This window comes from Heterocephalus glaber, unplaced genomic scaffold (genome assembly GCF_053883595.1).
Source record: "Heterocephalus glaber isolate CG9 unplaced genomic scaffold, H.glaber_assembly_v1.0 deba00001004, whole genome shotgun sequence".
NCBI classification, from domain to species: Eukaryota; Metazoa; Chordata; class Mammalia; order Rodentia; family Bathyergidae; genus Heterocephalus; species Heterocephalus glaber.
The window spans coordinates 136370-160477 of NW_028258179.1; the positions used below are offsets into that span (position 1 = coordinate 136370).

General features: G+C 39.3%; 1 protein-coding gene across 5 annotated transcripts in view; it reads left to right on the forward strand.

Moving 5' to 3' along the window:
* The window catches only part of Nyap2 (neuronal tyrosine-phosphorylated phosphoinositide-3-kinase adaptor 2), a 174503-nt gene that overhangs the window by 49325 nt on the left and 101070 nt on the right, over positions 1-24108 (forward strand). For 3 of the 5 annotated variants that reach the window (XM_087209320.1, XM_087209321.1, XM_087209322.1), the window contains one exon: positions 15401-18052. In XM_087209320.1, the coding sequence (XP_087065446.1) occupies positions 15401-17766 (2366 nt within the window). In that variant the 3' untranslated portion in view covers positions 17767-18052. Of the gene's footprint in view, positions 1-15400; positions 18053-24108 lie in introns of those variants that run through there. The other 2 variants (XM_087209323.1, XM_087209324.1) reach the window with 1 other exon arrangement.

Here is a 24108-nt window from a genome sequence, read left to right on the forward strand (position 1 = left end):
AGAAAAATTCTAGAAATCCAGGGCCCATGACTTCCTGTTCATTATAAGGGCATTTGTGTGTGCTCAAAGACGCAATTACCTCCTGATGTAAGGAATTTCTGTTAGTGTTTTAAGGAACGGGCTGGGGTATGCCTTTAGAGGGCTCTTACTCTCTCGTCACAGTGCTGCATACCTTAGGGTGATTAGAGAGGAATTTGGGGACACAGTTTGATTTGTAAAACATTCGTATCTCCAGGGTAACACCAAAATTTCTCTTGGTAGAGAATATTCCGTCTTCTCTGTTTGGGTCTTCGTGGTCTTTGAAAAGCATTGTGGAGGAAAATTTGCCTGAGAACATTTAGAGTCCAGGAAATGGAAGAGACAGCACTGTTCTCGACTACTTCTTGTACTTGTTTGCAGTTTGTACCTGCGGAGCAGCCCAGGCCACCACTCCAAACCTTGTTCCTATTTCGATTAGCTTCTGATCACACTGGATCTTCTTGTACACTGCTAGCAGAATTGTAGTTGCTGTGTCTGTACCTAAACTGCCAGCTTAGCTTGGGTACAGTTTGAACCTTTTACTTCAATTGTGACAAACCTTTGCAGTTCTTACAAGATGATTTGCTTTTTTTCCTGTATGGATAAGATGTCTGATGAGACCTGCTCTGCTCGCTTATCTACTTCACTGCAAAATATTTCTGGAGTGAAATAAAACTAACTTAACTAAGAGTTTTTAGAATAAAGGGGAAACATGGAAGCTTACATCTTGTTATTTGTAACTTTGCTAGACTTTTAATTTTATTTTAAAACAGGGACCAAATAGGAGCTGGGACTCCAGAAGTGAGAAAGACAAATAATCTTTTTATCTAGGAAACAAGAAGGACACTAAAGCAATGATACAACAAAAAAGTACCTAGAGATTGTGGCAAAAAGAGAAAAGTTTCAGGGAAGATTAGTCTTATATTGACTTTCCAAGGAAGTGGTTCTTAAGGGAATATTAAACCAAGATCTAAAGTTTGAGTAGGAAAGGAGGCAGAGGGGTGAACGGTACTGGAAAACAATATTTGACAGGAGAGCCCTGAGTGGATAAATTGCTTTTTTGGTGCAAACGACTTGAAGAGAAGCCTCTGGCTTTTGGGAATCATCTAAGGGGAAAGTTCTGCAAGACAGCTAGGGAAAGAGGTGGAAGTCAATTCATGGAAGACATTGTTTATCCTGGTAACGATGAGAAGATATCTTAGCTTTTCCTCATGGTGACAAAATACCTGAGATAATCAACTAAAAAGAAAGCAAAATGTATTTTGGCTCACAGTTTCAGAGGTTTCAGTACATAGTCACTCCGCTCTATGGCTTTGGGCCTTTAGTAGGGCAGTGCATGGGATGGAACAAAGCTGCTCACCTTATGCTGGACAGGAAGCAAAGGCAAAGAGACAAGAAGTGGCCAGGGTATCAATATCTCCTTCAAGGACATGTCTCCAATGACCTAATTTCTTTGCACTGGGCCCCACTTCTGAGAGCTTCCACTGCCTCCCACATGGCTGAAAGCTGAGGACCAGGACTTTAAGTCATGGACCTTCAGAAGATACTTCTAAACCACAACAGAGGCTTTGCCAGGTTTGGACCAGGGCTGGGGAAGTGTGTTCATGACATCATCAAAGTTAATTGATTGTAGTAACTATAGCTCTATAAAGTCAATACAGCTAGACTGACAGACAGATAGATAATTGCAAACCATGGCATTTCTGCATGTTCACATGATAGAAATAGATACATATGTGTATACACACATGTACACATAAGTGTACCTGCACAGATTCAAATTTGAGTTAGCATATTTTGACATTAGGTTTAGAGCTATTCCTCTGAATTGTCATGATTCATCAAGCTGTCTGCGAACTGAAGTTTAAATATGAGGCTGATACTCCAAGCTGCCATTTCAGTAGAGTTTCAGATATGATGTAGGAATGGGAAGAGACTGCCAAGGGTTCATCTGAGGATAATAACCTGAGACTAGCACAGCCTGCGGAAGCCAGAATGCCCCCTTTCTTTTTGGGGGGTGGGCTCAGAATTCATGTCATTCTGATGACTTTTATTATAACAAAAAAGAAACAAACCAAAATTTAATCCTAAAATCACAGAATAATCCATCCTATAGTCATAATTGTTTGACAAAAAAAAGCTAGATTCACAGATAGCCCCCAGCCCCATCCAAGGTAAAAAAAAGTTCAGTCTCCTGGGAATGCTGCTTCCATGTGCCCCACTGTGGGCCTGTCTCTTCCCAGCCCAGTCTCAGAGATGCTGCTTTTCTATGAAATTACTGTGGATTTCATGACAAAAATACAAAAAAAAAAATAGAGCAAGAAAATAGTGAAGTTGATCTGAAGCACTGAGATCAGTAGTCCAGGCTTATATTTCTCCATTGTCTAATGCTTCTTTGGTGTGTGCTGTGTTTTCAGTAATCCCCGAGTTTAGCACCAAAAAGGACCAATGATCCCCATGGTCAGTAAGGGTTTTTTTTGGTACTGAGGATCGAACTCAGGACCTCATTCTTGCAAGGCAGGCAGCAGAACCACTGAGCAAAATCCCCAGCCCCCCATGGTTAATAAGGAACAAGCCGTTTTTGCCCACATGAGATGACTTTCCTTATTGAATATAGAAAGAGTGGAACAGAACCAGTATAAAAGTTAAAGAAAAGAATTTCTGGGTCATTGTGACCGAATAAAAATTATGCAAAATCGAAGTTAGTCCTTTCCTTTTTCCAGTCCAGCTCTTCAGGAATGTAGAATACACGATGCAGCAATCTCGTGCAGTATCTGTAATATCAACAATTGGATTGCATAAATATAAAACATCTACATGTTCATTAGATACATATGGTGAAAAATGTGAGAATATTCTTGGAATGAACATTTTATTTTAGAAGTCCCCCTTCTCTGTTTTTACAGTCAAGTTATGGTTTTCCTAAATTTAAACTGGCGATGGACAAGCAGTAACCTCTAAATATTATTTCATAAAACCTAAGGAATTGATCTCTGGTTTGGGAAAAAGAGAATTTGAGTGAAAGGAATTAATCTGTTTAATTTTCTTCATTGCCACACATATACTGTGATTTATATCCTTCATTTTCTCTTTTGTTTTGACTTTAGTTGCATTTTTCAATTAAAACTCACCCAAGAAAACATAATCTTTTTTAAAAAACTGAAGATGATGGGAAAGTGAGAATCCCATCACTGAAATGATAGTATTCAAGAAATTCCAATAACGAATAGTTTTAAAAGAAAGTTACATTCATTTTAGAAGTAAATTCATTTCTGTTATATGAACATCTGTGGGATATAAACCAAATAGAGAAGGAAACTGGAATTTTGATCTCATAGTTCAGTGAACATAAAATCGATATTTATTTGGGCAATCATTCATTTTACAATTTCCTAGAGCTGGTAGGTTCTTTGGTATTGACACCATTAATTTTTATAGCTCTGTACTAAATAAATGTGAAGTCTGCATGAAAACATATGTTCTCATTACACAGCTTCCAGAGTAGAGTCATTTTTATAGAGTGAATGACAATTGATAATGATATTGGCTCTGTGTTTTAAAACCCTTCCTATGTCCCAGAATGTATGATAGATACATCGTGTAGTGTCTTTTTAAATTGTCACAGCACTCTACTGATAAGTATCATTATATTCATTCAATATTTGAGTTCAGTAAAGCTTAAAAATGTCAGCATTGCTTTCCCAAGCCTATACAGCAACTAAGTTGAGATTAGAAATCAGGCTAATATGACTTGTGAGAGAGTATTAGAAATGTCTTTCGAAGTTTGTTAAAATATTTTGAACTGCATATTTGTAAAGCAATATGTATCACCACTATAAAAGGAAATTACTTTTTGGCAGTAGAGCAAATAGACTTAGATCTCCTTAATTTACAGCTATGTCCTTCCACTTGTGTAGGTAATTCAATTTCTCCATGACTAAAATCCAGAGTTTGTAATACTATCTACCTCATGGGGATATGATGAGGATCACATGAAATAATAATCTAAAAGCACACTGCCTTATCTAAATAATACATTTGCTAAGTGGTAGCTATTATTATTAGCTGCATATATTATTACATTAATAGTATGCTAATAATACTATTTTCTTTATTATTGAAGTTACAGTTATTTTACAGGAAATGTTAGCACACATCAACAAAACTTCAATGAGATTAAAAAATGCTTCATGGCTTTGAAATTACATGCTGTCATCTGTGATCTCAGATACTTACAAAGATCACAAATATGTGTATCTTTCTATCACAATCAGGACAAATTTACAAAGGATAATCCCCAGTGGACTGTACCTATGGAACTGCAGGGACTTGGGTTCTACGGGGTTGGCTGCCCCAGGGACAGGAGAAATGTTCTAATCATTAATCAGATTTTTTCTCCCAACTTACTTTTCCTTAACACAATATCCTCATGGGTGGAATCTAAATTAACTGAGCTTCTGTTGGTTGCTCAGCAGCATGCATTTTCCACAGGCACTTTGATACTGTGGTATTTTCCTCTGAAGGCAGGAAATCAACTTATTTGTTAACTTCCTTTCACTGGATGTAGAGATACTGACAATACGTAGTTTGATGTTTTAAAGATAACTAGCTAATAGCATCAAAACATTTGGTAAAAGTGAGAGAAAAATTACAATTTGAAATTTCATAACCCAACTGTTCTTAAGTTTTAAACCTATGTATTGTTTTTCCTGGTTTGAATTTCCTAGAATTTGAGAAACCACTGGATGGAGGTGGTTCATATACAGAGATAAAACCATCCAGTGAGCTCTTGGCTTGGGGAACTTGTAGCAACATGTGTGTATATTTATTTAAATTAATTTTCTAAGATTGAGTACTCCTAAACTTTAGAGAGATAAAATTTTATTTAAAACTTGAAAATGGAAGGAAAACAGAACAAAATCTAAAGGGATACATGAGAAAAGGGATTTGAAAACTTTAAATTATACATGTGGTTTACTGTCCAGTGAATAGTTATTTATAGGAACTATTGATTGTCTACTGAGAGCAAGTCTGTGTGTTAAGTTTGTTAGGATCTTAAACATATGAACTGATTCTGCCTTTAGGAGAGAACAGCTTATAATTAATTGCAAGATAGGTCGTGAAGAAATTTAAAATAAAGAATTAATTCTGGTGAAGCCCAAATGAAAAAAAATGCAAATAATAAGAGGAAAGGGAAGAGACGGTGATGTTACAGTTGACTTAAAGGACAAGAAGGGTTTTATTTAGGTGGGATGATAGAGGAGCAGAGGAAAATGTATGAGGAAGGTGAGAACAACAACATATCTGCAAGTTTTAGGGAACAATAGTTATTTGGTGTAGCTAGTGTGAAGGGTATATGAAGAATGCTACTGAAGAAAAGGATAAAAAATTATCTTTGGGGGATGACTGGAAGTTTGATATGCTATTCTCCTGCTAAGAAAATACTGGCTGTGGCAGTCCATGTATTTTAACTCATTCAGCTCCAGAGAGATCTCAGTACATCATCGCCACTTTCATACCCAGGAAGGATGAATTAAGAGAATTTTAGGATATCTTTGTTTCCTAGATTCCACATTGGTGATATTGTTTTGTTTTGTTTTTTGGGTTTTTTTGGTCCCGGGGATCGAACTCGGGTCCTTACACTTGCGAGGCAGGCGGCGGAACCACTGAGCTAAATCCCCGGCCCTGGTGATACTGTTTTAATGGTGCTGCTGTATTAAATTAAATTTTTTTAATCAACAAGGGAAATGTCCTCCCAGAAATGATTGAACCCTTGATTTCTTGGACTAGGACCATGCTCCCAAAGTCAGTAACTCCTGAGTGCTTCATATATCAGAGCATCTAACTCCTGATTTCCCTCTGTCATGTTCATGCATGTCCCTCTACGACTATTTCTTAGAATATTAGAGAGCTAAAAGCAGAGTCTTTTTAATTTTTTTTGCCATCCGTTTTGGCAGGTAAAATATTTAATTGATCCACTGTAATTCCTCCACATGGATACTTTGAGTTTTCCTTTGTTGGTCCCATTCAAGCCCACATCTTCATTTTTTTGCACCTGTTACTACTTTGCATTAGCCTCATCCCCTCCATACCTCAAAAGTTAAATAATTCCTAAGGAAATGCAAAAGCATAGGGTTGCTAGTGGCTCTTCAAGGTCATGGGAAAATACCTGCAATCTTGAATGCTGCCTCTAAGAATGTCAAAAGTGCCCCATTAACTCAACAGTGAACAACTATTTTCCATGAATCTGTGACATTCTAATAAATTTACATAAATTATTCAGCAAAGACCAAGACAGAGACCTGCTCCTCACTCTTTTCACAGAAAATATAAATAAGGAAAATGAAAATACCTACATAGTCAGTTATAAGTTCAGATAAAAATAAGAACTATCCAACAGTGATAAGAGTTGATCAAATGATTCTGGAAGACCTTTCTGAAGAGGTGACATTCATGCTGATATCTGAGTGACGTAAAGGAGCCAGCTACGTACAAATGGTCCCTGCCTTACAATGGATTGACTTAGAATATTTTGAGTTTATGATGGTGTGACAACAGCACATATTTAGAGGAGCCATTCTTTGAATGTTGATCTATTCCCAGGCTTGTGATACTTGGTACAATACTCTCGTGATGCTAGGCAGTTGGGAGGGGGGATATAAAAGTTGTCAGCAATGCACTCATGAAGGAAGACAATGAACATAGTACAGCTGTATTCGTGTTCCTGTAACTAAGCCACAATATCTGACACCACAACTTAAATAAGAAAAGGTTTGTTTGCTCGTAATTTCAGTTCATTACTGGCTACTCCAGAGAAATCATGGTGGAAGGGTGTGGTGGAGCAATGCTGCTTACCTCATGCTGGTTGGGAAGCAGAGAACAGAAATAGTGCCAGAGAGGAATAGGCTAGGGACAAGATATAATACCCAAGGCCATGCCTCCATGACCAGCATTGATGCAGCCAGTAATGTGCTCCACTAATCTACTAGGTGTTTCTTTTTCCAATGAAGTTGAAGAATCAAGATTAATGGTCATGATAGCATATTGTGTTCCTAAGGTAGTATGTTTGGCAAGTTTAATGGTATTAAATACATTGTGAAGTTACACTATTTTCAATTTATTATGAGTTTATTGGAACAGACTTCTATTTGAAGTTGAGTAGCATTGTATAGGGGACACAAGAATTCTTGATAGCAGGAATAAATCTGATGTCCTAGAGAAACTAAAATATGAATAGACACCCTTTCTGAGACCCTTCCAAGTGGCAGGCATTCTGCTAAGAGTTTTAAATGAACATATTGATTTTCTCATTTGATTTTCATAATCAGCCCTATAAATATCTCCTTCTTGTAGAAGAAGAAATAATGGCTTAGGGGAATTCAGTAGAGCATAAGATTGGAATTCCCATCTGTTTGATTGCAAAGTGTGTTCTCTTTTCACTATACTTTGTCAAATTTCCCCTGTTTTACGCCCTGGTTTCCACCTCATTTAGGTGATAGAACCAAATATCTTAGCATCCCTTCTTCAACTGAGAGCACACTTGTAGAACAGTTCCTCACCCTGATGATATATTGTTCCGGTTCTTGCATCTCCTCCCTTTAGGCTTGAGTAAGGAATGCAAACACAAGTGGAATCTGAGCACCTATACCTGAGTAGCCAAAACAGTGCCTGCAGCAGGGCTACCATTCCTGCTTCTCTGTATGTGGGCTGCATCTACTGGGTGTCTCATGTCTAGGGCAAGAGAATGATTTACAAACAAGATACTGTGCTGGCACAGAAATTTCAAACAAGAAACCTGGGGTAAATACTGTGAACAGTGTTGTGTCTCTTTGGGTATGTTGGCTGCACATTTCAACAGAACACATTTCAACAGAATGGTGTTATTGTGGTGTATTTACCCTGCTGTGGAACTGGCTTCAGTCTACAAATTCAGAAAATCCATCTTGTCCAATGCCATGGTAACCAAGCTCCAAAGAGATAAGTGTATGAAACCAAAATTCTCCTTTGTAGTTTTTAAGGAGAAACATATGTGTATACTTTGGAAATGAAAATTGTTAAGGAGAATGATGGGTAGAGTGGCTTCCGGCTCTACAAGCGTGCTGCATCTGTCTCCATAACAGAGATACAACAGATTCCCGGTCCCCAGGGAGCTACCAGGGTTTGCTCTGTAAGTCTCATGGTTTTGCATCCCCTGCAGCTAGCAGCCTCCACTTCAGTTTGTAATTTCTTTGTATGAGTTAATACTTCCACTCTGATTTCAATCCAGTCTTTTCAACCAGCAAGTTTGTAATCCCGTTTTATATCTCTTCTCTGAATCATCCTGTGGTGATTTTATAATACTCAGGAAGCAATCTGACTTCCTTAATTTCTATACTCTGGAGGGATGTATTCTGTATCCTCAAGGTACAATCTGTACCCTTGTTCTGTGAAAATGACAATAGCGTTTTTCTCTGAGATATCTGCACTCACAGGAAATTAATTTTTGAGTTTTTTCACAATTATCTATTGCTGTGTTGTAAGCCAACTCAAAATGCCATGGCTGAAAACAACAGCCATATATTATTTTTTTTATTACTCTGTGAGTTGATTTGGCTTTTAAATGGTGGTTCCTCTGCCCTCTGTGATACTGGTTAGGCCTTCTTATTTGGCTGTACTTGGCTGGCAGTTGAGTTAGGTTGGAAGAGTGAAGATTGCTTCACTCCATGGACTGAGTCACATCTCTCCTCCACAGGGCCTCTTCACATGACTAGGTTAGGTTTCTTGATGGCATTTTTTTGTATGTGTGTGTGTATTGGGGATCGAACTCAGGACCCTGCGCTTTTGAGGCAGGCGGCAGAGCCACTGAGCTAAATCCCTGGCCCTCTTCATACCATATTGATCTAAGTGATCTTCCATGGCAGTTAGCTTTGAAGATAGAGGAAGTGAAAGCTACCAGTCTTCCTAAGTCAGAGACCCAGAATGCAAATTCTATTGGTCATGGAACATCACAGTGCCATTTCTCATTCAAGAAGAGACAGACTTTGTCTGTTGATAGGTGGAATGCGTAAGAAGAAGGAAGAAATTGAGGGTGGCTGTCTTTGGTGAGGGTCTACCCTTTACCCTTTAACTACAATAGTTTCGATAGACAAAATAGTCTCATGTTCTTGTGCAGAAGTTTCCTTGTGTTCCAACATCAGCTTGAAATCTGACATTTCATCGTCTAATTCTTGTCTTCATGAAATGATCTCCTTGAGTGGAGCTTCTCATGCAGAGCTATTGGGTGGTAGCACTTCATATGCAAAGGTTGAGAACACAAAGCACAGTTTATCTGTGCTATGCAAACCAGCACACAGTGGCGTATTGGGGGCAGGGAAACTGTATGTCTAGTCTTGTTAAAAAAAGAAAAAATAGTGGCTGGAGGATGGGACAGCACATAGAATTCACTGGCCCATAGGAATTCAGAAGTCCATTTGCACATGTGACCAATTCTCCATACTCTGAGGACCGAAAGTATTTATTAGGGTCCATACATTCTGCCTGGTTTTGGTTCTCTGTGGTTTTTAATTTTGATCCCTGAGTTCTTGAGTCTGTTCTCCAAGTCATACATTAGTGTCTGTAAGAAAAGAGCTATATCTACAGGTGAGTAGTTTTCTCAACTCACTTGCAGTCTTTATCAGTTTTGAGGCCCAGAGGCTTTTTTAATGTAAATTTTGAACAGATTCTTTGACTTTTCATCAAAGCTTTGCAAACTACCCTTACAAATTTTGTGGGCCTTCAATGAATCAAATTATTCCCATTTTGTGAGATGAAAGACAGAACCTCAAATTGCTTACAAACAGGTCTGTCTCTACTTATAAATTTGGTTAGGGTATTGTAGAACAACATTTGTAAAAGTCTTAAAAATCCTGGTTTCCCTAGATTAACTCTTTCAGAATTTTCAACAAGCATCTTGTAAGTGTACCCTTATTTTTATTTTTAGCACAAAGACAGATTTTATTGGTAGAGCTCTGGATTTTCCATTTTCCTGAGACCATTTTTTATTTTGCAAAGTTTTATTTTGTTTTTTTTTCTGCCCAGAGAAAGCTTCTAGGCCGATACTGCATTTAAAGTATTTCCTTTCACTTCTGCTTGAGGACCGAACATTCCCTTATTCAGTATCTCTATTTCTTGGAATCCTTGATTATGTGTAGCCAAGACAAATAAGCTCACACTTTCACCTGCTTCTAGAATGTTCCTCAAGAGAGTCCACAATTTCATTAGGCACATTCTGAATTTTTGTTTAGAATTCCACAATTTCTTCCCAATTTCTAACACAGCTCTCCATTTTTCCAGCCTCTGCTAGTAATTTCTTCACCAGTCTTTCAGGCTCCCAATACTTTTCTCACTGTCCTTCATATTGCTGATACTACCAAGTCTCAAAAGTAATTCACAAGTTTTAGATTTTGTTGTAGCAGCAACCACACTTCTGATCTCAGCTTTCAACATATATAACTACTATTCCTAAGTTTAGTGACATAAAAGCAATGATAATATTTGCACACCATTTTGTGGGTTGAATTCAACAGGACACAGTGGGGATGGTCTTTCCTTGATCCAGAATGTCTTCTGTCTCATCTGGGATGGATCAAACAGCTGGAGGTGAACAGGAAATAACTAGAACAGCTATGCTGGGCTCATATGGCTACAGTGTTGTTGTTTTGTTTGTTTTTGTTTTGTACAGGGGATTGAACTTGGGACCTTGCACTTGTGAGGCAAAAGTAAGCGGCAGAACCACTGACCTAAATCCCCAGCCCGCCTAGAGTTTAATTTTCCTGGTTGATTTTGTTGTTTGGTTGGTTCTTTGCTCCATGGCTAGCTTGGGTTTACTTAAAGAATGGTCATCTCTGAGAAGTTAGACTTCTTACATGATAGCTGACTTCTTTTGGAAGACTTGGAAGCTACCAGGGGAAAAGAATGTACTCTACCTCTTATTAAGGAAATATATGTGCATATAAAGAGGAAGAGTTGATGGAGCCATTATTGGAGACTATTAACCAGAGAGTTTTCTGCTTTGGGATTCTTCATACATTCCTTATCAAAACCTATAAGAAGTACATGTGACCTAGGGAATTTATATATGTATTATTTTAAGACACAACCCTTATTACATGAAATGTGCTCCCATTTTCTCATCTACTCATTTATTCTTTTAAATTGCAAGTGAGGTTTCAAAGTTATTTTACAATTTGTGGGTTGAGATGAGTAATTCAAAATACAATGATTTTGATGAAAGACTTATTGTATAGATAAGAAAAGTAAATGTAAATGCAAAGGTTCTTCAAATGAATTTGCATAATGTCTTGGACCTTGAGTGAGGCAGAGGAGGGTTACAGTCTTGGGTTTTGGTTAAGTCAGAGCTCTACCATGCCACTCACCTTTCAGCCCATACCGCTAAGGCAGTTGCACAACTTGCTTGGTTTTTTTGGCACCCAAACATTAACTTGAGGTCTCTAATATTTTTGTCACAAGATCCAGGATTGTAACATAGGTCCTGCAACTCCAAAGCCAATACTTTATTCACAAGAACACATTTCCTTTTTCCTATTGTAAACAGATCAAGGGGATTTACAGTTTTCATCCTTGAACAAACGTTGTAATTAAAAAAAATTGTGGATAGTATTATGGGACTTGTGAAAATAAAAATATCTCTCAAAGCCGAGGAATTGTGAGTTGTGAAAAGAGAGTTATTGTGAGCACAATTCTGCTGAAAGTGGGAAATGTGTCTCTCACTTTGAGAATCAGTCTATTCCAGTGTCACACAGTGTGGGCCTCACTTCCCTCCTATAGATTCACATTTCCCAGTTTGAATTCCTTACTTTAATATATGTCTAGGACAGAATATAAAAAATCATTGTTGTGCTTTTCGAGTGTGGCCAGAGGAGATTTTTTTAAGAGATACTCTGTGCCATGAATAAGACAATGAGTGGTACACTTTTCCTGGTCCTTGTTTGCCCAGTTACAAAGGATATGCAAGCCTTAAGGTAGGAGATTTTCTTTTAAAATGCACACGTTAAGGAATTCATGTTTATTCACAGGTAATATATGGAGCTCAAGCTAAATTATCTTTAAGAGTCCTTCAAATTCTTGGAGTCTGTGCTCACCCAGTCTTTCCACGAGAGAAAATACTGACCTCTGTTGTTTTTATTTTTCACCTCTTAGGTCAAGAGCACTGACAGATACTAAAGCATGATTTAATGTTACACTTTCTTTCTAATAAGAAAAATGTACTTCTGAAGGATAGATTGACAAAGGACATGGCGAATTTCCAAAATTAACTGTGAAAGACAGATCATCTGGGTGTGACTGAAAGCCGTGCATAACCTTTGTGTTCAAATACCTCATTTCAAAAATGTCACTTTGTGCTTATTCAATGCCACTATCATTATGCTATTTTAAGCACTAAAATTTGTGTTCTGAAGCTGAACAGGAATTATTGCTTCTATCTTTTGGCTTATTAGAAATAATTTAAAGTTCATTTAAGAGTGATACAAATCACCTTTTTATTTTGGATGAATAAGGTTACGTGTTGAAATTTGGAATGCACATTTTATTGTCAGCATTATTTTAGCATGTATGTATGGAGTTCAAGACTATTTTTAAGTATCAAGAAATTACAATTTAACATGAATCTTTTTACATTTTAATTTCCTAGAGTGAATATAAAGTAGAATAAATTATGAGATGATGTTGCCTAAAATTTCAGACACTTCTTTATATAGATAAACCTTTTTAAAGCATACATATGACGGATGAAACATATTTTCATTGCTGTACAAATTATTTACTAAATACTTGCACCATGATAAAACTAGATGATAAATGAGGAGAAATATTAGTATGCTAGAAAACAAATTGTTTTGTGCTCTGATTTTCCGGAGAGAACTATGAGTCTGTAAGAAGAGTGCAGAATGAAAATCAGATCGTGTACAGAGAAAAAGCCCCCTAGTTCTAAAGGAATGGATCTGTTTATTTATCTGAGTCAACTGTAATTTAGTTAACATTTTATTCTCTAAGTAATTCTCACTCTTACATTTTAAAAAAAATGATCAGTACTGCCGGAGATTTAGCTCAGTGGCATCGCGCCTGCCTTGCAAGTGCAAGGTCATGAGTTTGATCCCCAGTACCGAAAAAAAAAAATCATCAATACTAAGGAGGAGGACCAGGAAAAGAACTGCTTGAATTATATAACTGCATGCATTAGGCTTTCTTCAACAAAAAGGAAAGGGAAGGGGCAAGAATGCTGCCTAGGTAATGAGGGAATGAATCCTCAAAGAATTGCTATACAGCAGCTAAGGAAGTGGACTAGAGTAGAGAAGGGAGCAGATATGCCAAAGGAAAGGACAACAACGTATAATGAACACCCAAAGACAAATTGGGTCTAAGTGCCGTGTGTCCTGGCATGAGCACAGGTTAGAGAAGCAGCTAAGAAGAGGCAGAATAAGAGTATGTGGTAGAAGGGTGCCCTTGGGCAAGTTTTGAGGATGAGCATTTCCGTAGGCAGCTGGGACATTGCTTCAGGAAGTAAGACGGCAGGGGACAAGGGACAAGAGAAATTTACAGGGCTGCCTAGGAATACGTATTAATTCTTAAAATAACAAAGCTAATTAAAGTAGTCCAGTGCCAAAGAATGACGTGAAAGTAGGTGCTCACCTTCCAACTCTAAAGGATCTTTAACAAAGTTCATTCAAGCAATTTTCTGTGGCTTTGGTGGCTCAGGCAGCGAAGACAAATAAGTGGGTGATTTACATTCTAGAAATGTTTTCCTTCTACCCAGGTATGGCGGCATACCTTTAATCCCAGCACTTGGGTGGCTGAGGCAGGAGAATTGCCATGAGTTCAAGGCCAATGTGAGCTACATAGTGAGATCCTGTCTCAAAAACAAAACGAGAGAGAGAGAGAGAGAGAAGAAAGATAGAAAGTATTCCTTTGTTGAGAGGTCTTTATCTGGTTTGTAGACTTAATTCATTTTCTGTACATTCTGGAGAGAGAGAAAGAGAGACAGAGACAGAGAGAGAAAGAGAGCGAGACAGACAGACAGGACAGAGAGACTTTATTCTCATAATGACTTCATCCTGCTCTTCTGATCTTGTCTAAACCTAATTATCTGCTAAAGGAGAGAATGCTGCCATCATATTGGGGTTTAGGGCTTCAACACAGAATTTTTGGTTGTTGGGAAGAGGAACACAAGTGTGTACTAATTCATGCCTGAGAAACCTCCCTCTCTGTAGGCTGTAAGTCATAGAGAAGCCTGATTATTTCCTCGGGTTTTGCACCCAGAAGCTATACTGTCAACTTAAATTGCATGCTACCTTCTAGTGTAAGTGACTACATTCTGTCACATTGCATAATGATGATAATCATTATAATCATATATCAACACAATGAGATAATGAGATAATAACAAGACTCCACTGGCTTCCCTGCATGCTAAACAATGGGTTTCAGTCACAGGCATTTTCCAGTTTTCTCCACCTTAGTGGATGGTGTCAGAAGTTTACGTTCTTTCAAGAGGGGGTGGAGGAAGGAGGAGACTTCAGAAAGGGGATACATTGATACACATATCTGCTGTGAGTTTCCAGCAGCTATTCTTGAAGCTTAGACATCATTCCCTGGGTTACTGTCTTTTAAAACTCTCCAGGGAGTTGTAATGTGTCAGTGGAATATGTCTCATAAATTCATCTCAAGACAGTCTTTGGTGTATAGTAAGAGATCTTATGAACAAAAACAGACAAATACACCATAATCAACAGTACCTGCAGATGGGGAGATTAACTTGTCTAGCCTCATAAGTTTCTTTGACATCAATTTCCCCTGAACTGTGGGATCCATCTTCATGGAAGCTATTTATCTGAACCAAGGCAAAGATTAAGTAAGTCCAGCAGGTCAGGGAATGTTTATCCTAAATGAAAGCGAGATACGATCATGTGTCACAACCACATCAGTAAAAAGGCTCAAACCTGTGGTGTTTTGTGACCATTTGTGCTAACAGACTCTGGATTATTTTTATTCTCCTGAGTTTCTTTCTCACTTATTTCTTGCAGGTTATTTATGATAAAGTTTGTGATTACTGTTAATCAACAAGCTTCATTTCCTCTTAAAAATTCTAAGGTAGAGAAGTGAATAGTCTTGGCCCTTTAATGCACTTATCGGCTGGATTAGTCAGTCTGAAGTCCAGAATTCCTATCATGCCTGCCTGATTTTTCTGCATATGGGAACATTTGTCTCTGTGGTTGATTTTTGACATAACCCTCTAGCCAGAAATGAAGTTGACCATCCCTACTGAAACTTAATAATGCTGAGTGCAAATCATTTTTGAAAGCCTTCCTATTATATTTAACTATTTTACTACTTTCTCTTCTTTTAGTGTCAGCCAAACCGAGACCCCACAGTGATGAATATTCCAAGAAGATCCCCCCTCCGAAGCCTAAAAGGAATCCCAACACTCAGCTGAGCACATCTTTCGATGAGACCTACATCAAAAAGCATGGGCCACGGAGGACGTCGCTCACGCGGGACTCCTCGCTCTCCCAGGTCAGCAGCCCCGCTGGGGACCCCGAGGAGGAGGAGCCTGTGTACATAGAGATGGTGGGCAACCTCCTCAGAGACTTCAGGAAGGAGGATGAGGACCAGAGTGAGGCCGTCTATGAGGAGATGAAGTACCCCATTTTCGACGACCTGGGCCAGGATCCCAAGTGTGACCTGGACCGTCATAGCTGCTCCTCGCAGTGTGCCACTCCCACGGCGCCTGACTTGGACTTGGCCAAGTCTTCAGTGCCATGCACGCCCAAGGGTCTGCTCTGTGACATCCCCCCGCCCTTCCCCAACCTGCTTTCTCACAGGCCCCCACTGCTGGTGTTCCCCCCGGCTCCTGTGCACTGCTCCCCCAATTCCGACGAGTCTCCGCTGACCCCCCTGGAGGTCACCAAGCTCCCCGTGCTGGAAAACGTGTCTTACATGAAGCCACCACCAGCCGGAGCGCCACCACCCTCTGGCCACGCCAAGCTGGACAAGGACCAGGCTGGGACCCTGGGCCCCGCCCCGGCCGCTGCTGTGTTGTCTTCATCCCCTCCACCCCCTTCCACTCTGTACCGAACCCAGTCTCCCCACGGATACCCTCAAAGTCACTCCAGCTCCCCGTCGCCCGTCAGCATGGGCCGATCCCTGACCCCGCTTAGCCTCAAGAGGCCCCCCCCTTACGACGCCGTGCATTCCGGCAGCCTCTCCCGGAGCTCGTCCTCAGTGCCTCCTGCCACCCCCAGGCCCGTGTCGCAGGATGGGGCCAAGATGGTCCATGCCGCGGTGAACACCTATGGGTCGGCTCCCAGCAGTTCTCGATCCAGGACACCCACGAGTCCCTTAGAAGAACTGACCAGCCTCTTTACCTCAGGACGCAGCCTGCTGCTGAGGAAATCATCCAGCGGCCGGCGCTCCAAAGAGCCGGCAGAGAGTAAGTGTGCACGGCCTAGAGAGGCAGAGAGTGAGCGTGCGTGGCCTAGAGAGGCAGAGAGTGAGTGTGCACAGCCTAGAGAGGCAGAGAGTGAGTGTGTACAGTGTAGAGCCCCAGAGAGCCAGCGTGCTAGGTCTAGAGCCACAGAGAACATGCATGCACGGTCTAGGGCCTCAGCGAGTGAGCGTGCATGGTCTAGGGCCTTAGCGAGCGAGCTTGCACGTCCCAGGACCTTAGAGAGTGTGCGTGCATGGTCTAGGACCTTAGAGGGTGAGTGTGCAAGGTCTAGGACCTTAGGAAGTGGGCGTGCAAGGGGTGGGACCTTAGAGGGTGAGCACACATGGTCTAGGATCTTAGAGGGTGAGCGTGCAAGGTCTAGGACCTTAGAGAGTGGGCGTGCAAGGGCTAGGACCTTAGAGGGTGACCACGCATGGTCTAGGATCTTAGAGGGTGATCATGCAAGGTCTAGGACCTTAGAGGGTGAGCGTGTGTGGTCTAGGACCTTAGAGAGTGGGCGTGCAAGGGCTGGGACCTTAGAGGGTGACCGCGCATGGTCTAGGATCTTAGAGGGTGATCATGCAAGGTCTAGGACCTTAGAGAGTGAGCGTGTGTGGTCTAGGACCTTAGAGAGTGGGCGTGCAAGGGCTGGGACCTTAGAGGGTGACCGCGCATGGTCTAGGATCTTAGAGGGTAATCATGCAAGGTCTAGGACCTTAGAGAGTGAGCGTGTGTGGTCTAGGACCTTAGAGAGTGGGCGTGCAAGGGCTGGGACCTTAGAGGGTGACCGCGCATGGTCTAGGATCTTAGAGGGTGATCATGCAAGGTCTAGGACCTTAGAGAGTGAGCGTGTGTGGTCTAGGACCTTAGAGAGTGGGCGTGCAAGGGCTGGGACCTTAGAGGGTGACCGTGAATGGTCTAGGACCTTAGAAGGTGATCATGCAAGGTCTAGGACCTTAGAGGGTGACCGTGCATGGTCTAGGATCTTAGAGGGTGATCATGCAAGGTCTAGGACCTTAGAGAGTGGGCGTGCAAGGGCTAGGACCTTAGAGAGTGGGCGTGCATGGTCTGGGGCCTTAGAGAGTGGGTGTGCAAGGACTGGGACCTTAGAGGGTGAGTGTGCAAGGTCTAGGATTTTAGATAGTGGGCACCCATGGTCTAGGACCTTAGAGAGTGAGCTTGCACGGTCTAGGACTTTAGAGGGAGGGCCTACATGGTCCAGGGGGAAGTTAATGCGCATGCATGGCCTAGGGCCTCAGAGAGTGAGCATGTATGGTCTAGTGTGAGAGAGCCTGAAAGTAAGAAGTAGAAGTAAGAAGCAAAAACCAAAGGAAAAAAGACCATGACAGACAGGTAAAGCACAGCATCTGTGATCTTTGTTCTTTTTTGTTCAGATGGCAAAGTGTGCCATGCATTATTTTACTCTCAACGAACTAAACAAATATTGTATTCTGAACGTGAACCAGAAGAATTAAAATGGACAATCTCTACATCATTAACATTGAAACAATGCAGACCTATAATCCCAGTACTCTGGCATGCTGAGGCAGGAGAACTGCAAATTTGAGCCCAGACTGGACAATTTAAGTACTTGGAACATGTACAGTATCAAAATAATAAATAAATAAATAAGTTTTAAAAGGATTGTAAAATCTAAATTCTTACAGTGGGCCCAGGAATTCTAATGGAGAAAACAGAGACAACTATTGAATTTTTAGATAGAAACTTTGATTTTAATAGGAAAAATTATAGAATTGTTAAATGTCAAGATGTATCCTTCATTTTGAGACAGCTTGAGCAAGTGTGTACAGAAAAGCATTGTGGAAAAGAAAGCAATATGAACAGAGTTTAGGACCTTTGTTTTGTTTTGTTTTGTTTGGACCTTTTTTAAAAACCAGAAATGATTCTTTCTACATATTTGAGATGGTTATATTCTCTCCTTCAGTGTAAACCAGAATAGAGTCACTGTTTTCCTTTTAAAGGTGATACACATCTTGTTTTTATGGCACTCTTCCTAGATCCATTGATATATAAATAACACATAAGTCTCTAAGGTGATGAAAACTACTTTCACTACTTGATTTCCAAGATCAAGGAGTTTCCCTATCAGAATGACTAACCCTTGTTTAAGCCCTAAAGAAATCACTTCACTTATATACAATAAAGTTAAAATAGGTCCCATCCATTTTCTTTATGTCCATTTCATTAAAATATACTAGTTTCTTTTATTTAAAAGATACTTAGGCACCTTGTACTGATGATGTCGTTTACATCTCCAATGATCTCGCCATACAATTTTGTTATCTACGATACTGAGGATTTTCCCTAAAGGAAAAGAAACCCTCAATACTTTTGATGATGAAGATTGTGATGGCATTCTTAGATGTAGCTAATATTCACAGGTAGTTTTAAAACTTTTTCTTTCTTTTTCTTTACCTAGAGAGATTTAAGAAAGCATTAGTTACTTAATTCTTCCCAAAACATTTTAATTGCCTAACCAAAAAGCAGTATTTTTTAATACTTGAGGCATATGTAGAATTACATTTGTATACACAAACATAAAATTATTTTTAAATTATTTTACAAGTTGAATTAAAAATTAGGAGCAACCTCTTTCAGAGAAACAATTATCAAATAGGACAGTTTTTCCCCCAGGGATATTGGCAGTGTCCTCGAGAAATTATTGGCTATTACAATTTGGGTGCTACTGGTATTTATTGAACAGGGGTCAGGGATATAAATAAATATAAATAGCCTACTATGCAAGAAAACCCAGGATGCGAGAGAGAGGGAGAGAGGGAGAAAGAGAATATGAATACATTTTCAGGTCCACAATGTAAATAGTGCCAAGATTGGGAAACTTGGCCTGGATAATTTACTAAAATTTAAAGTTCCTTCAACTTAATTAATTTTGTTTTCACACAGGCAAAGTAGGGTTTACAGAATAAGAGAAAAAAAATAATTTACTTTTAAAATACATTCATTAATCCTGACTGAAATTCATAAAAGTTTAATCTTAAAATTGGAGAAACTGAGGATTTCTCCTTATCTATAAGCTCCTTTGGAGGAGTCTTAACAGTTCCAGCTGGCAGCTATGCCAATTAGCTAGAAAAGTATTTGTAAGAGAAATGATTAACTAATGAAGCTATTTCAAGAAAAATCCATCTGTTAGAATCAGCCTATGCAGTGTATGTCGCAGATTTTTCTATCCTCCTTCATAGCGTGTGCTTCTAAAGCAAAACTTGTGCATGGACAAGTGATCCGGGCTCTTTCTAGCTTTTAGGGAGCCAGGGATTGGCTTCCTTTCCTCATGCTATGAGCCATGTATGAGTAGAGGAAGGGCAGCCCTGAACTTTGATAGCTTCAGTATTGTGTTTTACAAAACTGGGAAAGAAGAAAAATGCAAATTGTGTAAATTAATAATCAAATTGCTATTTTCTTTTCATTCTAGAGGAAAAGAGAAAGATACCATCTGATGCTACCAAAATCATAGAGGTTCTTAAAATTATTCTGTATGCAAAAAGTAGAGTCAAAATTGTTGATAACTGAGTTAGCCAATAATTGTTGTTGCAGTACACTCCTTTACTCTTGCCTGACAGGATTTGTGGACACCTAGTGATACTTTAGGGACAGAATAAGCAACATGAAAGACCCTAACACTCATGATTCCTGACTATTTTATTTTTTTAACACTATAGGAATTTTTTTTTACATTTCAGGGATTAAAAGAAGACTAGTATCTCTGTCTTTCTTGCCTTTTGCTTTATCAGAAGAGTTCATTTTAATAATTTTATGGCATTCAATCCAAAACAAATGAAATCTTTTGTTTTTATTTTTTGTGGCTCAGGAGATCAAACCTAGGCCTTCATGCATGGTAGGCAAATGCTCTACCACTGAGCTATACTGCAAGCTTTTTAATTTTTATTTCTGGGACAGGATTTTACTGAATTACCCAAGCTGACATTGAACTTGCAGTTTTCCTGTCTGAACCCCCAGAGTATTGGGATTACAGGTGTGTATCACTCTGCCTAGTATAATATTTAAAGAAAGCTATATCAAATAAAACTTATATCTTCAACCTTACTTTTGATAATCTATAAAAGGCACAGTTATATATAATGAAGCAGTTCCATATTTTAAAGGTTTGTAAGTGTTGGTGGGTATTGGGAGACAGGAAAGATAAGCTAAAAGTGGTAAATTATGACTGAATTTCATACTATATCACAATTTTCTAAACATTGGCCTCAGATTAAATGTTTTAGGAAATATTTTTCCCCAGTGGCTGCAATGCTGTTATGTTGTTTTATCTATGACTAAATGAGGGCATCTGATAATCACTATAACTTAATTTCTTACATATTTTTATTATATATATTTTTGGCAGGGGGGTACTGGGGATCAAACTCAGGACCTTGTGCTTGCGAAGCAGGCAGTGGAACCACTGAGCTAAATCCCCGACCCTTATAAATTTTTAAATGTATGCAGAAAGATGGATTATTCAAGGTAGGCAATAAGTGATTAACTCATATGTTAAGGGTATATATTTTTGTGTCCACTTAAGTAGTAAACCAGGTACAAATGTATTTTATGAGAGACTTTTGAAACTCAAAGTTTGATTTTTCTGCCTATCATGTTTATCTTTCTTTTGCATATTCTTATTTTATATATCCCTATGACCTTTGATTTGAATCTTTAGAACACCTCGGTTATGAATGAGCTGTTTGCTCTCAATAAATCACATGTGAAGAATTATAGAAATTAATAAAAAAGAGGAAAATTTTTTCTCATCTTAGTTGGCACTGTGCTGCTAAAATAGAACACTGGAAGCTGAGTAATTCATAAAGAGCAGACATTTATTAGGCTCATGGTTTGACAAGCTGGGAGGTCCAAGAACATGGCCCCAGGAGGCTGTAGCACCCCATGGCAGAGTGTGGATGGACAGGGTCAGCAAAAGGAGGGAGCAAGAGAGAGCCAAGTTCACTTCTGCAGTGAGTCCCTCACAGTAACTAAGCTACTTCCCTGAAACATGGGGCGAATGCACTCAGGAGAGAGCGGAGCCTCACAACTTCATCATATCCTACTGCACCCTCACCTGCCTACACACTGCCACGGGGATTAAGCTTCTAACACATGGATTTAGGTACTGCTGGAGAAGCCGCTGCTACAATTTATTCTAATTCAGCTTTTTAAAGAATTTTTAAATAAATCCAAAAATAATTTTTAAATTAAAAAGAATGATTTTGGAAAGGTATCTTTGAAAATACATTTTAAATATACGCTGTCCGCATGCATATTGAAGACTCTTCAATGAGAAATTCTGGGGGTTCAGCCTGGAGTGTTGACTATGTAACAATTCCTGGGGACATTGATGTCTTCTGTCAAACAGTAGCTTGGTGACATATGGGTAAACATTAGCAAGACCATTTACTTGTATGCAAGAGGGACATCTACAGTATATTGCTGCTTTTATCTGAGTTTATGTAAGAGAAAGGTGGTAGACAAGAGAAAGAGAATAGACATAACTTGAAATGAGTGAATACTGTTGTGCTTTCCTTAACTAAGTGACTGATTAGGTGGCAGTTACCTAAGAGGACAGTGGAAAGGATTGGAAAGGATCAACAGAGAAACAATTTCAGACACAGTTTTACACCTGTTCAATCCTCATATTGGGACAGTGATATTAACACTGCAATTTTAAAATAGAAGAAACTGAGGAACAACTTGCCCAGAGTGATAGAAGCAGTACACCTGGGATTTGAACTCAGATTATTTGGTTCCGGAGTTCCTTGCCTCAACGAGACTTCCTACTTGATTCATCTTCTCAACTTCTTTCTCTGTCCTATTGCCATTGAAATTCACCAGCTATCATTAAATCGCATGAGTTACCACTTCCAAAGATAACTGCTTAATAAGAAGAAGCACCACTTGCATGCATGGCATGGATTAAGTAATAGTTGTCATCATTGTAGGAAGGCATCGGTGAATCTTTGTAGCATCTCCAAAATTCACTTTGAAATATGTCAGTCGGTGCAAAGAGCTGTGGATCCCAGCTTCTGAGCTATACCTGAAGGCATGTGTTCTGACCCCATGGGACTCAAAATCTCCTAACTAACATAGCCAAAGAGATGTGAACGTGGGTCTCAGTGCCTCTAAGTGCAAACTAAGAATGTATGTGCAAGTTTTCTTAGTCAAATTTTTCAGATTTTCCATACTGACCAAAAATTTCTACTAGTTGAGTCCATCTTAGGGATACAAGACTTTTGTCCTTTACTGCTTACATTTTAGCCATAACTATGCAGTTACTTAATAGCTCATGGCTATCTCTAAAAGAAAATGAACCAATTGATCAAAGCCCCACCCAAAGGCTCACCCAATGAGACCTCTAGCAGTACTGAGCCAGAAATTGACTCAAGTTAAACAAAGAAAAAGACACTTTGAAGATGTTTCTCAGCAGGCCCTTGTTTCTTTCTAGACTCCTGTTACTGTGTAATTGACAGAATCAGGCTCTTATCTTTAATTTTAAAAAATGCAGCTCTTCAAGAAAGCACTGGCCTACTTAATCATTCTTTTTTAAGGTAAAAAATTTCAGGATGATGAGGTTAATTCTAGTAAAAGTAAAATTCCTTGATATTGAAAATGCGTGTAACTCCTTGGTTAATTGGGACCATGACATTGTCTGTTTTTCTCATTCAATTTCTCTGAGAATTGCAATATAGAATCACTGAAGAAGACATAATTTCATAAATAATTACTCACCTTTCTGGGGGTAGACTGCAGCTGTCTTTGATTGATGTAGGCAGACGTGTTTATCCCCTGTGTTTATATTCTCTGGCTGCTGAATCTTTAAGTGCAATTTCTTGTCAGCAATTTAATCAGTACTTTTCTCCATTAGGAAGAATCCTCCCTGCTCTAGGTTTATAACATGCAGAAAGAGTTTCAATTCGGAAATAAAGCTATACTAGTCTAGGATTTTTTTTAAAAAAACAAGAGTGCTTCAGCCATATTTAGTTTTATGCGCATGAAATATACTAAAACTGCTTTCTTTTCCTCCTGTTCAGTTAAACAAAACAAAAACTTACTGTTGGACTTATTTATTGTCACATATTCTCAAAATCTTTGACAGCTACAATTAATTAATATTAGGTTTAGTAAGGAGGCTCCTGCTGGCCACATCTTACACCCAAGGGGTGTCCTACATTCTAGAAGTCTGTCATGATGTCAGGACAGGTGGTTTCCACCTTGGTACAACCATGGATACTCTTTGAGACTTTGGCTAAATCAGTCTCCCGTTCAGTGCCTTAGTTTTCTTATTTTTCAAATGAAAATGTCAGATGTTAAGACTTTGAGTCTCTTTTGCCATCTTGTTTGGTGCTTCAGTGGATTACTGGACGGTCTGAATCCTCAACAAACTTCCTAACTCTGAGGCTTTCTGTCTGATGCTGCTCTTGCTTGCTTGAAAAACTTGCCCCCTAAATTCCATAAAACAATGTTCTCTAATCCTTAAATTCCCTCTCAGAACCTAACAACTGCGCAGAATTTTTCATATGGCACTGTCTTTTGAGTATTTTCTTTGTGATGTAGTGGTATGAGACATATTCTGATGTAACTTTTTTTTTCCCAAAAAGGAG